At 37.9% G+C, this 16205-nt stretch overlaps 2 protein-coding genes across 2 annotated transcripts in view; one reads left to right on the top strand and one right to left on the bottom strand.

Annotated features, from left to right (window-relative positions):
* Window positions 1-4042: 4042 nt before the first annotated feature.
* Window positions 4043-6520, top strand: prlh2 (prolactin releasing hormone 2). The gene is made up of 3 exons (XM_017453446.3): window positions 4043-4390; window positions 4767-4965; window positions 5755-6520. Exons 2-3 carry the CDS (start codon window positions 4779-4781, stop codon window positions 5955-5957), a joined length of 390 nt encoding a protein of 129 aa, XP_017308935.1. The 5' UTR covers window positions 4043-4390; window positions 4767-4778; the 3' UTR covers window positions 5958-6520.
* A 77-nt stretch (window positions 6521-6597) lies between these two features.
* myripb (myosin VIIA and Rab interacting protein b) overlaps window positions 6598-16205 on the bottom strand; it is a 70797-nt gene continuing 61189 nt past the window's right edge. The window contains exons 13-16 of the mRNA XM_017453443.3: window positions 15462-15623; window positions 14519-14602; window positions 13510-13570; window positions 6598-8645 (exon numbers count right to left, since the gene is read on the bottom strand). Coding sequence (XP_017308932.2) covers window positions 8614-8645; window positions 13510-13570; window positions 14519-14602; window positions 15462-15623 — 339 coding nt within the window. The 3' untranslated portion in view covers window positions 6598-8613. The remainder of the gene's footprint in view (window positions 8646-13509; window positions 13571-14518; window positions 14603-15461; window positions 15624-16205) is intronic.

Genomic DNA, 16205 nt, shown 5'->3' with positions numbered 1-16205 from the left:
ATAGCATTAAGGTCTAATAGTACTCACTATAATGTTTTTGCTTTTAATTTTGCAACATAGTCACTATAAACAATTGAAACAAAAATTGCCTATAAATTGTGTAAGGTTGCATGAAACGGAAAAGGAAGTTGAAGGTTAATAGTGATCAAGTGACAAAAACTTGCATTTTATAAGATCATCATGTTCCTTGAATTAAACATAGAAATAGAAAGCAATAATTTATAGCTCTAATTTATAAGGAACAGCAGATTGAAAGTTAACATAGTACTAAAGCTGCACTTTGTGCTAACTGCATTGGCATTTTAGTGTTTTTTAGCACAAGGCTAGAGCTTGGCTGCCTTGCTTAGTTTTTGACAGCTGCTAATTTTCTCTTAAACACATGCACTTTCACACACAACTACACACCCTCATGCACAGATCAGGTGTTGATATTGAACGGTTTGTGGCACATCAGTGGTCTACCGCTTTGGGAGTGAGTAAACTAGTGCTAATCAATGCCGCAATCAGCCCACTCATACATCAGGTTAAGAATCATGGCCTTAGGGCCCCTGAAACCCTGAGACCATGAATGACTGTGATTTAGCTTTGAAGTTGACAGGCAGTGCTGCTTTATCAACATGCCACGTCAGAACTGAATCGGGGACCCTGGAGCTGTGAAACAGCAATGCTACCTGCTGCACCTCCAAGCCACCCCGGACAAGTGCAGTTTGTAGCTATTCAGCAGCTTTGTAGTCTGCATTAAGAAACCTAGAATTAAGGGGTCTAGCCCAAACCTGCTCCATCATGGTGGTACCCCTGTGCACAAAGGGAAGTCCATAAAGACATGGTGTGCCAAGGTTGGAGAGGAAGAACCTGAGTGGCCTGCACAGAGTCCTGACCTCAACCCCACTGAATACCTTTGGGATGAATTGGAACTGTTCCCCAGAACTCCTTGCCCAACCTCAGTGCCTGACCTTGTGGTTGAATGGGCAAATCCCAACAGTCACACGCCAAAATCTAGTGGAAAACCTTCCCAGAAGAGTGGAGCTTATTATACCAGCAAAGTGAATAGGGTGGGGTGTTTAAAAAACACACAAGTGATGTCAGACCGTCAGATGTCCACAAACTTTTGCCCATATTGTGTATTAGTGGCAATTATAAGAAGATATTTTCCCCTCGTTTCGCCATTTAATAATGAATTGCTCAAACAGAGAAAAGCAGATGACCACTAAAGGTTCTGTGCTGAAACCAATAATCAAATATCCTTGCATTACCTTGGACCTTAGACAAAGACATCTACTTAAAATAAGAGTGTAATTCCATTAGAGGAGCTTGCAGTGCCTCTGGTTTGATTGGCATGTGTTCCAGCCATGAAATGCCCATTTTGAAAAGAATATCATTATTGTCATTGCACAGGTACAACAAAACTGGGTTTTCAACTTCCTTAGTAGATGCTATATAATAAATACTAAATAAAGAATGCAATAATAAAAAAAAAAGTATATATCCTGTGTGTGCAACATGTAGAAACAGTGTAAGATCATAGGCAGTATAGACAGTGTTTGGCAGTGCAACAGCTCAGATGTTCAAAGCAGCAACAAACCAGTAAAGTATAGGAATGTAGTCTTCATAAATAACACACTATTGATAAACCTGTCTGGCAGCAGGGGTGTGGTCAAGCATCAGTTGTGGATGGAGAGGAAGCCGACCAAACCGGCAGGTAATATATGATGATTCTCCCCTGTGTCCTCTTACTGCCAGTCTGCTTATTTGTCTGTCTCCCTCTTATCCTCGCCTCATCTCGCTGCAACAGAGAACATCCAGTAATTCCCCACAGGTGTGCATTCCTTACCACTCTCCATTCACAAACCAGCACTCATCCACGCCCCGCCTCCACATACATCAAGATGTGTTAAAAAACATAGCACCTTTTGTTGGAACCTACCCAGTTTTCAAGTGATCAAAAATATTGGAATGTGTGAATGACAGGGGTTTTACATACAGTATATATGTGTGTATATAAGAAGGAATAGTTTGGAATGTCTTGTTTCAGCCGTGGGTCTTGCCTTTGAAAAAAACCTTTATGCACATTTAATGTACATTGTATTATATTAGATATGTGATGTCTCAGCATTTATTAACCAAGAAAAATAAGCTAAATCTATGCTTGACAAGCATGAGTTTTCACAATTCCTTATGACAATTAATAATTTTCCAAGACTAGCTATTGAGATTGTAAGTAACTTGAGACAGAACTTTTTTTTTTGTACTCCATGTAGATCATAAACCATGGAAATCGTGAGAAATGTAAACGTTATTGTGCTTTTTATCCAGAAAACAAAACACACCTCCCACATTTACTTCTATTTGTTTATAGGGCAGTCTTGCCCGGATCAATATGGCGGACACGTTGGCATATCGCAGCACCGGACCAAACTGATCGGGAGGAATCATGACAGGTGAATGGTTCTAACCATCTAACACAAATGACTAACTAAAGTTAAACAAGATTCTTGGAATGTCCATATTTGTCATAACTAGCTAGGTAGTTTGATCATTTTCACCATGTTTGAATCAGTTATTATTAATTACTTAGCCCAGTTATAGTCTGTGGAGTTTATTATTATTATTATTATTATTATTATTATTATTATTATTATTATTATTATTACTACATTTAGCATTACTAAATCAGCCTGTTTCTGCCACGGAGAAAAAAAAATCGTAAGTGCGACTTTACACCTCACAATTCTGACTTTTTTCTCACAATTCTGAGTTTTCTTCGCACTGTCTTCATCAGTCTGCTCGTCACTTGAAGTGTTTGAGAGTCTTTGGACGATGCTTGTTCTTTTGGTATCTTTGGGTGATGAAAGGGAGCTGTGTGAAGTGCTGGGTGTCTCTATTCCCATGGTCTCTAAGGTCAAACCACTCTGTGGAACATCCTCCATTCCTCTTGTTCTCTGTGCTCTAGGGCTTTCTTGTCTCTGAAGAACATGCAATATGACGTTCAGTGATTAACTCAGCCATTCAGCTAAATTAATGATATTAATAGCCACTCAGCTAAAATAAATGATAATGGCCAGTGCACATTTGTTGCAGTTACAGGAGATTGAATAATGTGACCTTCAAGATGCATATCTGCTCCCTGTGCTCAAAGAGGTGCTTGATGCACTTGACAAAGCTTATCTCTACCAGTAACTAGATTTGAAAAAGCCCCCACCCCCCACCCCCGGGAGCTGTCCACTATGCGCACCAGGAGAAGATCAGTAGAACATCAGTGGATGCATTTACTGTTTGGTCTTTTTAATACTCTAGTGACATTTTAGCACAATGCAGAGGTTGGACTACAACACTTAGTGACTGGCATCATGATAATGTACCTGGATGATGTCCTGGACTTCTGGAGTGACTTGATTTTGACTTGTCACCTTAGTCACCCCAGGTCGAAGCCTAGCTGCACTGAAAAACAGGCATTGAAATGGAAAAAGTTAGCATGCCCATTGACAGTTTTAGCAAGCCATTGGGTAATTTTGAAGTTCTTCAGTGAGTAAAGACGGCAGTTTCTCAGTGGGTAGATCTGATTACTCCCTGATTTGATGTGTTAGGCTATATTATCCATGTATGTTTGAGTCTTTGGTACATTTTCCTTCTGAGGGAATTCTATCGGCTCCATTAAGGTCAATTCACACTGGACACATTTCTGAAGTGTTTTTTTTTTCTTTTCACATTTGTGAGAGTATTAGTTCACACTTACTGTGTTAGAGGCGCATAAAATTTAAGCCTTTGAATGGCACTTCATTTGTTTTTCCTGTCCACTATTTTTTTTTTCACTCCAGCATGTAAAAAATCAAGCGTAAAATCCATTGTAAGCCATTTGTTAAGGCAACTGAATTTCGTTCTGTCTGTTGACTGATTAATTATTCCGTTCATTAATCCATTCGAGACCACTACAATAAACGCACAAGCATATTTTCATATGCAGACAATACTGTCATTATATTTTTATGTCCTCTATATGCAAAGAAATTGATATGAGGTGAACTTGTAGGCTACGTGTGTGTGACACCCGTCAGGTCGCTAGTCACGGACTCGGTGATGGAGAGGGATCAGGCGTGTCGGGAGAAGCTTCTCTCCCATCTTCTTATGTCCTTTTAAGGGTTATAGACAATGGAGAACACGAGTGGGAGGATGGTGGAGGAAAAAAACAGATGCGATGAGGGAAGTTTACGCGCGCGCGCGTGTGTGTGTGTGTGTGTGTGTGTGCAGGGTCTGACGCCTCCTTGAGCATGTTATAATACAGATCAGCTGAGATATATAAAAGCGACAGCTTTAGTTTCGTGGATCGGCCTAAAGAGAAAAGTGCGGTCTCTAAAGCACCTGTATCTGAAGTGTGAGCATCCGAACACAAAGGGTAAGTTTTTGTTTTTTTTAATTATTCGAAATGTAGAAGTGAATTATTCATTAGTAGTTGTAACATACTTTCTGGTAAAATGCGATTTCGTGAGAACAGGCAGGCTATAGACTGACACCCTGTTTGGGTTGTAATTGGTTTAGTGAAGTTTCTGAACACTGATTAATAACAGCCTGTGCATGTTTACTGAGGTTCAGTTGTCCCCTGTTGCTCATTTAGTTTGTGAATTCACTCTAACAAACCAACACACAGTGCATGTATTCTACAGGGTTAATGACAGACACTTAACCTTACTGTTATGTAATGAACTTGTAGTTTAAAGCCAACAAAGTCAAATATAAAAGATCGAAAGCGTTTTCTTGAATGTTCTGTACAGTACTCCTCCGGCATGCTGTCCCCGGGTGCTCCCATGTCTCGGTCCACGCGCACTCAGCAGCACCAGCAGCGCTCTTTCCGCCTGCGCTGGTTCTCGGTGCTGATCGCGACGCTGCTCATCCTGTCCACAAGCACCACCTGTGCGCAATGCACCACGGTCGAGCAAGACCTGCACATCGTTCACAACGTCGACAACAGAAGTATGTAAATCGAAATGCTATCACAGACATGTATTTAAGGTTTATACACGGGAACGAGCGCACCATGGGGTTACGCGACTTAATTAATCTATGTAGGCCTATAGGTCAAGGTCTCATTAGAAGAATATCTGATTTGACCTAGATGAAGATATCCTGGGGATATTGATGTTAATATAATTGAATGAGCCCTGCGATGGATTGGCATCCCGTCCGGGGTGTCCCCAACCTTATGCCCCGAGTTCCCTGGGCTAGGCTCCAGGCTCCCCCGCGACTCTGTGTAGGGTAAGCGATATGGAAAATTGATGGATGGATGGATAATTGAGTGAACATTTGAGGACCTAGATCTCAGACCAAATCATATCGTTAAAAACCAAATACAAATAAAAACTAGTCCAATTAAAATACTTAAAGAAAAAAATGCTTTAAATGCCCTGGGCTAATCGGACATCCGTTGGTAAATGGTAAAATAAATGGCGCACTTCTATCCAAAGCGCTTTACACTGTGTCTCATTCACCCACTCACACACACACACCAGTGGTAGCAGAGCTGCCATGCAAGGTGCTAACTTGCCATCGGGAGCAACTTGGGGTTCAGTGTCTCGCCCAAGGACACTTCGGCATGTGGATTGATGTGGGCCGGGATTCGAACCACCAACCCTACGATTAGTGGACAACCCGCTCTACCACCTGATCCACAGCCGCCATTAAATGATTAATATAAGAAAACGAAAAGTGACACGTTTTTTTTTCCTGCGCACTTATACTGCTTTTCTTTTCCCAACACTGCAGGCCCTGAGATCGACCCGTTCTGGTATGTGGGTCGCGGCGTGAGACCCATCGGTCGCTTCGGGAAGCGCGAGAGTGACGCACCGTTACAGCACGCGCTCCTCCTACTGCTGCTCAGCGCGCTCAGAAACACCGAGAGCGCGCGCAGCGACGCTTCCTCCCCAAACACGGACTATTACCCAGAAGTGCACAAATCGTATATTTGAACCGATAGAGAAACATGTTAGTTATTATTACTAGAAGGAAGACCAGCAACTAATTCCACTTGAGTTAAGGTAGCTTATTGAAGTACTAGTACCACACTGTACTTTATCATCAAAAGGTAAAGGAAAAATGACATGCATCACCACTGGTGTACAGTACATCAAACGAATGAATTTACAGGAGGCATACATATACAATAAGTATACGTGAATTTTCTGTCCAAAGACTACATACCAGTATATGAAAAGTACATTAAATACATGTAAGTATTTTAAAGGTCTTTTAAAAGTGTAATAAAAGTTCAGTACTACTACAAAATGTGGATAAGTACAGAGAGGGACCTGTGCTCAATGTCTCTCTATTATCGATTAGGATTTATACTTTTTCTGGCTCCTAACAACAGATTTAATTATTATTTATTTATTTATTTTTAAATATCTAATACCATAATTTTTTTTCATTTTATCTCAGTTGCTGTGTTTTCACTTCCAGTTTTATTTATTGCTTGAATGTATGTGCATATGCATAAATGCGATCTATATTCCTAATTAAATGAGTAAACACATGCAAGCTTGACCTCCTCATTTGGTGTTGAATATGAAAAGCTTACATTTTAAAGCAAAGCACCATTCAGTGTCAGTGTCAGGTATGCAAACTTTATTCGTGTATTCTTTTTTGTCAGTCAGAATTTATTCTTTTTGTCAATCAGAACAAATTTGGCAAATGGAAATCTGAGCACATTTTCATTTCTTTGATTGCTTTCCTTAAGTGAAAATGCAATGTCTCAAAATGGCACAATGAAATGGCAAGATGGAGCGCAGTTTAAAGTCTTCACCTCCTCTCTTCTCCTTCAAAATACAAGAGGAACAACCAGAAACTGAACACACAATGTGTAGCACACAACAGGTCATACTGACAATTCTTGTAATTCGTACTAACACATCCTTAATATAACTAACACATCCATAATAATTTCTTTTTACAATAGAAAAATACAGGATATTGTGTACTTCTCAACTGTGCTTTTTCCTTCAGAAATGTGTACATCTATCTGAAATAAGAAACATGCATTTGAACAGGACCCATTTGAGATGGTGGAACATCCAGGAGACTAAAAATAAAATCCATGGTTTTGTTGATAATTTAATTCTATTTCCCTAACACTGCCCTAAAGCCTCCTGTTTTAGTTAACTATTGAGATTTTGTGTTCTGCCACTGCAACAGTTTTGTCATGAGGATTACAGCAAGTCTGCTTGTGTGAATGCCAAGAGAGAAATCTCCATTAAACCAAGCTAAATTGTTCAAATCAATTTGTTTATTATGGGAGTGTGAGGATTAATTTTAAGAGGTATAATATCTCCCATTCTGTATGCTTATACACCACCTAAGGCAAACATAAATTATCTAAATGATAACACATAAAATATCTAAAACAGTAGAGGGAACAAAAAAAGGTGAGATATGTAAATATTTAAGCTCCCCATAGTATGTACATTTCTCACCCTATCGACTACGTACCTTTTCTATTAATTTTACTGTAGCTACTGAATATGTTTTAAGGAGTATATCTGAATAATAAACTGGCATTTTAAGGGGCTAAAGATGTCATGATAGAAATCTGGAGATACAGGCCACCCCCCCTCACCACACACACACACGAGGAGTCATAAGGACATACACATCTGTGTGTGTAGGTGGATTCTTGAATGCATGTGTGTGTGCCTGTTTCTGCAAAGGCGGACATCCATTCTGATTAGGAAATAAGATATCATATCAACTTGCACATGACTGACTGACACTCACACACACACACACACACACACACAGGTCTAATGACCAACACTACGTGACCATTTAACTCTTAACGAAGAAAGGGCTTTAACTGTGACAGTTATCACCATCAACACAATTTGTGGTATAATTGCATGTAAATTAAACATACAACTTGAAAAAAGATACATCTGCTTCAAAAAGGTCCTGCAGTAGTTTTTTTTTTTTTTTAGTTCCACCATGACATTTCACACACATAACATTCTTACCAAATACGGCTTGGCCTCTATTGGGAACACAGATCATGCAAAATTATTTTTTGTCACACTGACAACATACAGAGCCAGAACTCAAACACCTATAACACTTCAGCAAGGAATTTCCAGAACATACAACAATGTGACATTTACAACAATCATATAGGTAAAACTCTAAATATATGGAGCATCTGTGAATATACTCTCTGTGATGGTTTGTAGAGGAGTGTGGACTCCTTTAAGGCAGAAAGAACAGAGTGAGCCCCTGGGAGGTGGAGCGCAGAGTGTCGTAAAACTCCATTGTTTGGTTACGAATGGTCAGGGGCTCTGGAGTGAGATCCGATAGAAAGACAGCGTTTGCACCAAGAAAACATTGCAAATCCAAATATGATTCAGGCAGCTGGTTGAGGGGTCTGGTGGGAACTTCTTTCATATGGTGTTCAATAAACTCCTTGTTCAATGGGATCTTTGTTGTGAGAATTGTGGATGGCTGAGAAGTTGTATAGGAACAGACATTTGGATAAAGGCACTGGTGTGGGCCTGGCAGTCAGCAGGTGTAAATGAATAGATGGAGCTAGATGAGGTTGAGGTTCACAGACCAGGATGGAGGTTGTGTCTGTTACTGTCATGGCTACAAAGATCTCGACTCTGCCTCTGACTTTTCTGGAGAGAAAAAAACTTGTTTTAGGACAGAGGTTTCCAACAGAGCAATAGTTCCCATTCCCATGTCTGATGAAGGTGGAAATGGAAGAACAATGCTATCATAAATCAGATGTGATTCCACTCTTAAACCTCTTTTATAAGCAACAAAATGAACAAATAATTATATAAATTGACTTCGAGTGTTATTACTCTAATTCCTACACAAATGAACAAAACATACCCTGCAGCTAAAATGGCACACTACTCTCTACAAACAACAAAGTATATTATGGGTCTTCTGTACTGCTAGGGAACATAATTTGGGATGGGAACCTATTGAATTGCATTGTGGGATTTTATGAGCACATTGCATCTTATCTACTATGCTTTTGGACATCACTACAGAGTGGTAAATCTCACAAAATACTGCTGTGCACTAGAAAGTCCGTAGGATGGCTTCCTACAAAAATAAATAAATAAATAATAATAAAAAAAAAAATTACATAAGTTTGCCTTTTGAAGCTTCAACTAAAGGTGAATGATTAATGGTGAGCAGCCATCAGCTATAGACTCACAGAGAAACAACACTAATTAAAAGGGACATCTTTAGAAAAAAAAGATAGAAGGGAAAGGGAAGAGAAAGTAAGGAGAGTGAAAAAGGATACTATTGACTTATTCAGTCTCTTTAATGGATAGTGTGCCATTCGCTCAGACTAGTGCATTTAGCTGCATGTCTTACTTTTCTTGCTCACATTTTCCTTCTATATTTAATTTCTTAATCAAATTGTTTAATCTTATTTAAGGGGAAAAACACTTCGTTGATCAACATCAGTGTAATTGGAGGGAAAATGGTTGCTTCAGGTATCTTAGCATTAATCAACAGGCACACACACAAACGCACAAGTGCGTACGCACACACACACGCAGACATGGTTTCTTTGGTGACATAGTGAGGTGCAATATAGGTATGAAATAATAAAAAGAGGTTAAAGAGACATGTCTCTATACAAGATGTACCATTTACCATGTACAGTACATGTACCATGTACTGCTTTTATCACAAGAGAAACAGCACCACAGCTCGGTTTATGGCACTGTTTATTTGTAAAACACCCAACTGAACAATGTAATTCCATATTTGGATAAAATCTATTCATGCATACCAACTTTACACCTGTACCAACATGATGGGTTCAGGGTTCTTGAGGTCTACTGTCCTGCAGAGTTTAGCTCCAACCCTAATCAACAAATATCAAGGTCTTCAGGATTACTAGAAAACTACAGGTAAGGAAGTTTGGAGGTTGGAGCTAAACTCTGTAGATTTGAAGAATTCTGTGATAGATCATGCTTCACTGTTTCCAATATAGACCTCATTGGAAAGCATAAGTTATTGTATGTCAAAAACTGTTCATTTTTTATTATTTGTTATGCATATATTAACATGCATGAATAAAATATTTTCCCCCCAGATTTCGACTAGCCCTAGCTCTGTAACCAGTGGGATTTTTACAGCAGAATGCTAAAATTTCAGTTTCGTACCTGGTCCCCCACAAGAGATTGTCAAACCGAAATTGAGGGGAATAAAAAAAAGCAAATTGTTTATATATGTTCATGTACCGGGTAATATTCTCTAGAGATCAGTTTTTGTTCCAAGGAGCTAACATCCTGAGCTGAGATATTGAGGTTTCCATAAACAGCTGTAAAATAATAAAATAGAAATTCCATCTTAGATGTTTATGTTATGATTTCTGCATTATTGGGTCAGTAAAATTTTCTACATTTCTAAACATTACATTAGATTTCTAAACATTCTAAATTTTCTAAAAATTACTTTTCCAAAAAAAGTTACAGAAAACTGCTTATATGTCAGTAAACAAAGTAACATGTAATATACCACTTTCAGACAAAAAAACTAAACAAAACAAAAAAAACCATATGATTCTGGCTGTCAGGTTTAACCTGCCAAAATACAGTGCTGTAAAAAATGATGGTATTTTTCTGTTTTTGTGTATCTCATACAAACAGTTTTAGATCTTCAAATAAAATACAACATAAAACAGCAACTTGAGTTAACACACAATACAGTTTATTTTTTAAACCCTTTTTTTATTGAAGAAAAAAAGTTATCCAACACCTATCACCAATTTCAAAACTAATTGCCCCCTTAAAATTAACATCTGGTTGTGGCACCTTTAGCAGCAATAGCTGCAATCAAATGCTTCCGATAACTGGAGATCAGTCTTTCACTTACTTCTAGGACCAGGACTTACTCCTGTGCTTTGGATCAGTGTCTTGTTGCATAATCCAGTTGCTCTTGAGTTTCAATTTACAGATTAAAGACTGGACATTCTCCTTTAGGATTTTCTGGTAGAGAGCAGAATTCATGTTTCCTTCAATTATTGCAAGTTGCCCAGGCCCTGAAGCAGCAAAGCATCCCCACACCATCACACTTCCACCACCATGCTTGGCCATAGGTATGATGTTCTTTCTGTGGAATTCTGTGTTTGGCTTACGCCAGATATCCGATGGTTTGTGCATCATCAAGGTGTATTTTAGCCAAATTCAGAGGAGCGTTAATGTTCTTCTGGGTTAGCAGTGGTTTTCACCTCACCACTCTTCCATGGATGCCATTTTTGTCCAGTGTCTTTCTGACAGTGGAGTCATGAACAGTGACCTACAGTGGCCTGTAGGTCCTTTGGTGTTGTCCTTAGCTCTTTTGTGACTTGCTGGATGAATCATCGCTGTACTCTTCGAGGATTTTTTGGAAAGTCAGCCACTTCTGGGAAGGTTCACTACTGTGCTGAATCTGTCAATTTGGAGATAACGGCTCTCGCTGTGGTTCTTTGGAGTCCCAGAGCCTTTGAAATAGCTTTACAACCCTTCCCATATTGATGTTTTTCAATCACGTTCTTCCTCATAATTTCTGGAACTACTTTCAATTTTGGCATCGTGTGTTTTTAACCCACTTCATGTTATTGAAGTTAAAATAAAAACACCCACACACAACTACATTACCGGTCAGAAGAGAACTTAAAATTTTTTTTTTTATTATTGTAATTATTAACAATTGTAGCTTTACAGCTTAAAATACAAATTAAAATTAGACAGATTAAATAAAACGATTTTAAAAGAATAAATATTATAAAACTAAAAATGGATCAAATAAAAATAATAAACACTGATCTACGTCTTCTGCTGGAGTATTCCAAATTTCAAAATTTACAAAAGCACACTCCTGCTTTTCCTGCCAGCGAAGTCACAGTGAGTTCATCATATGATAATGTCTTTGCTAATTCAGAGTTGATGCTGATTATTTCCACACCATATTGAGCCATAGATGAGCGCAAGTATGTTTTGACGAGCTTCATTTTAGAAAAACTTTGCTCAGCAGAGACCACAGTCAAAGGGAGCATCAGTGCTATGCATAGAGCAATCCAAAGTGCTCCAGAGTGCACTTTTAAGTAAACAGTTTTTGTTATTTATTTAAGAAAATATGTAAATTAAGCGCGGTCAGTGTAATAAAACAACGGTTAATCAGAAAATATTTTTGTGGTAATGAAAATAGACCTAAGTGAACAACAGTCTTTAAAATTATGGTTTTATTGAACAACACTTAAAATACATTATGTAATATACATTATATAAACAATCTACTTATGTTCATTTTGTATTATATCAAACGCCTGCAGAGGGCGACAGCAGCCTGGTGATTGTTTTTGTTACACTTTACAGCTCAAATCCTTGTTTAATATTGGCCAAACATTTCATTCAAATGTCCACTTAATCTTTAATATTTGGCCACTTCTTTGCGATAGAAATGCTATGGCCACTGTAATTTCTGGACAAGAACGTGTGGACATCAAAACATGCAAACTCAGAGCGAGTAATCAGGTGGTGGTCAAATGATTAACGCGTTAAACACGTTTAATTAATCTCACCCATTAACTTCAATAGACAAGAATATAACGTTTCACAGGTTTGTGAACATACCTGAAAGTGAGGCACCGGATTCATCTTGGGCCTTTTTTTCTTTTTCTTTTCTCAGAGCCAGACTGCTGATGTCTTTTCCCGGGCATAGTTGTACATCAATTATGATGATCATTTGCAGTCAGCCGCAAACATGAGGTGGGGGCGGGGCGGATACAGATGCCATAAAATGCATTTAAAACAATAAATATTTTTGTTTATGTATATATTTATATTTGCGGGAATTACGTTTATGTTAATATTAGAATGAATTATTTAATTTTTTTTTTTTGCAACAGAGATGGTATCCCCCCGGGAGTTGGGGCCCTACGCAAGATGTGTACTCTGTGTATAGGGAGCGGTCGTACTGACGGGGGCAGACGGGGGCAAATACATTTTCACACAGGCCCAGTTGGTACTGGATAACTTTTATGCTTCAATAAATAGCATTATCATTTAAAACTGCATTTTGTGTTTACTCAGGTTGCCTTTGCGTCATCTTAGATTTTGTTTTAATTTCTGAAACAATTTATTATGAGATATACACAAACACAGAAGAAAAATATTTTTCATAGCACTGTAGAAGTATGACAGTCAAGGAATCTAGAAAAACTGTGGCAGATTCTACAAAGATGCTGGCAAATGTCCTTATAAAACTGCACAAAGTGCACTTGAGACTACTCATGCATTTTTAAAGGCAAAGGGTTGTCAACAAATATTGACTATTTATAATAGCGACTTAATTATTCCTGTGTACTACTCTTTATAGTAGTTTTTTAAGGTGTAGAAATGTTTAATTGTATGATCTTTGAATGGCTCTTTGATTTACAGCACTTATTTACATCAACTTTTGGCAGTAAAATGCTTTATGTAATGATGCCATGATGTCAGCTGTGAACATGCAGAAGAGGCAATGTACCTATGGCAGGTGGAGCGGGCAGTTTTCTTCTCTGCTGACGTGAGGAATCCAAGGTCTGAGGCTGATCAAAATAAGTTTAAGTTAAAATGCAACATGCATCCAAATATATCAAATGAAAGGGACTAAATTCCATGTGTTCTGACATTTATGGAATACTCGCTTCCCTGCAACTTGAAAAAATTGTCCCCCATTTAATTAAAACTGTGTGTTTCCAGTATTGCTCAACCAAATGTCTTGAATGAAAACAAAGGAAACAAAATGACATTGTAGGAAATTATAGCATCAAAAATACCATTGCTCTAGTCTTTAGTTAAATAACTGTCAGACAAAAAGAAATAATTAAAAATAAGCAAACCAAAACAGACAATATAAATTCAAGATTTTAACCATATTTACTTATTGTTGCATTTTTTTTTACATAGCATTCCACATCTTTTTCAAAAAAGCGTTATTAATATAACACTCACATGCTACGCTTGCGCTTTTGCTGTTTAGTCATCATTTTGTGGTTTTCAGCTCTCTGAGAGATCTGCGTTTTAAAGAATTTTGTGGGTGTGACTAAATGTAAATCAGTTGTGCTGTGAACACTCTTTGGACATATGCATGAAGAAAATAAGTGTGACCAAAAATTTTTGTAAATCTGGCAGGAATATTCAAGTGTTCATGAAAATGAAATTATACAAAAAATCCAAAATTTATGAAGCAGGTATTTCCCTGCACAGTAGAAGAAAAAATTGTAGCCTAATAACTTATATACCAGCTGGGAACCCTGATATACATTATTAGGTTAAATGTAGAACCCCTTTAGGAAACTGAAGCATCTAAGAATTAGCCTGTATGATTACCACGATGACTGTATATAATTATTATTATTTCAATAAAAAATGCATGTTTAACAAAGGCAACTGTTCCCCTAATACTACATAAACTTGTGATTAAACAATTATATCAATAATGCTGATAGATTTTTTGGCTTGTATAAATAGAAAGAAATATGAATAAAACTCACCTTGAGCCTGGGAAATCGCGAGCACACTGACACGTTCAGGCCAGCATTTTTAAGTGCTGATATTCGTGCCTCAATGTCCGAGATCTACAGAAAATCAGAACAGAGTGGCATCTATGTCCAGCTTTACAATAAGAACCAACTCACTACAAATGTGAAAGTACATTGTAGCCCACACTGCTTCAAATTACCTTACTAATACCTGTATGTCAATTACAGATTTTGATGTATTGAAAAATTTGGCACTGACATTATTCTATCATAACCAATTAAAAATACCATCTCTATATTCTATTTACACACTCCTGAGAATGCAGATTAAGGGCAGGTGTCTAACCATGCACTCACACTAAAAAGATGCAGAGACAGTTGTTCCTTTTCAAAGGGAACTTTGCCATTGCGTTTAGCATAACACTATGGGGAGCGCCTCTCGCGCGTGACCGGTTTCTGTAGCGTGTGTAAAATCATGCCTCTACTTATAGGCCTACCATGATCAGGTGACGTGGTAATTAAGCGCCTCGCATGATATATATATATGGCACCTGTGAACCGCGCCGCCAGCTTTATTATCTTCAGCGAGACTGCATGGCTGTTGTTTGTGTAAAGAAACAAAAAGACGCTTCATTTCCTCACTATCTTTTATCAAAATCTCAGAACTTTTCTATAGCTTTAAAAAAAAAAGAAAAAAAAGGGGGAAGTAAAAATAAAGGAATGAGGGAGAGAGAAAAATACGAGTGAGAGAATTCAGGAAGTGTGTTCCAGCTTGCTCCCGTTTCATCACGGGGAATAGTGTACACTTTCTGTGTGAAGTGTCTAGGAGTGTAGCATGCGATGGCGGCCTCTACATTAACCGACAAGGTGAAAAGGTCAGATTGGATTTTAGGATATCTTTAAGCAGTTTGTGATTGTCACGAAAGTTCAGCATGGTTCCCACACACACACACACCTGTAGCTCGGACTGCTGCACTTGAGCAGCCGCATTAGCCACCTGATCCTCCAGGAAGGCCAGTTCTGTTTCAGTAGTGTCACTGCTGATGCTGCGAGCGCAGTCCTCCAGATCACTCAGTGCCCCCTCCAAACCATAAACAGCACCTGCAGCCAAGTACACCTACACACACACACACACACACACACACACACACACACACACACACACACACACACGACCAAGTGATTTATACTTGCACTTAATACTTGATGGCTTGCACACACTCCATAACACACAAAGAAAGTTTCCATAAACTCTTGAATTAAAAGTTCTATTACTTTGTAACCCAAAAACCATGCCTATATATATATTTTTTTGAGAAACTATATTAACCTCTCCTGCTCACAAATTGGTTTACCTGCTGTTTATGAATAATTTTATGTTTGGGAAACAAATGATTTATTAGCATCTCTTTCAGCCCATTTCTTTAAGCTCTTATTACTTTTATTACCTTGTGTTATTGCTCATTCTACTGGTCTTCTAACAGCAGCTGGGTCAGTATCAGTATAGAGTACCTTTGTGATCTCAGTACTTGTAATCATTTTTAAGGTTTATAAAGGTTTTTTAAAATTATTATATATATATATATATATATATATATATATATATATATATATATATATATATATATATAAAATATATATATAATATATATATAGAAATAACAAAATTTCTTTAAAAGTTTTAATTTTTTTTAATGCA

This window comes from Ictalurus punctatus, chromosome 23, assembly GCF_001660625.3.
Source record: "Ictalurus punctatus breed USDA103 chromosome 23, Coco_2.0, whole genome shotgun sequence".
NCBI lineage: Eukaryota > Metazoa > Chordata > Actinopteri > Siluriformes > Ictaluridae > Ictalurus > Ictalurus punctatus.
Note: the sequence above shows the minus strand (reverse complement) of the source record. Positions and strands in the feature narration are given on the sequence as shown.

Excerpts from the sequence above, each read along its gene's own strand:
- prlh2 (XM_017453446.3), top strand. The coding sequence starts at position 4,779 with ATGCTGTCCCCGGGTGCTCCCATGTCTCGGTCCACGCGCACTCAGCAG. Across the intron at positions 4,966-5,754 it reads TCACAACGTCGACAACAGAA|GCCCTGAGATCGACCCGTTC; the intron begins GTATGTAAATCG and ends CCAACACTGCAG.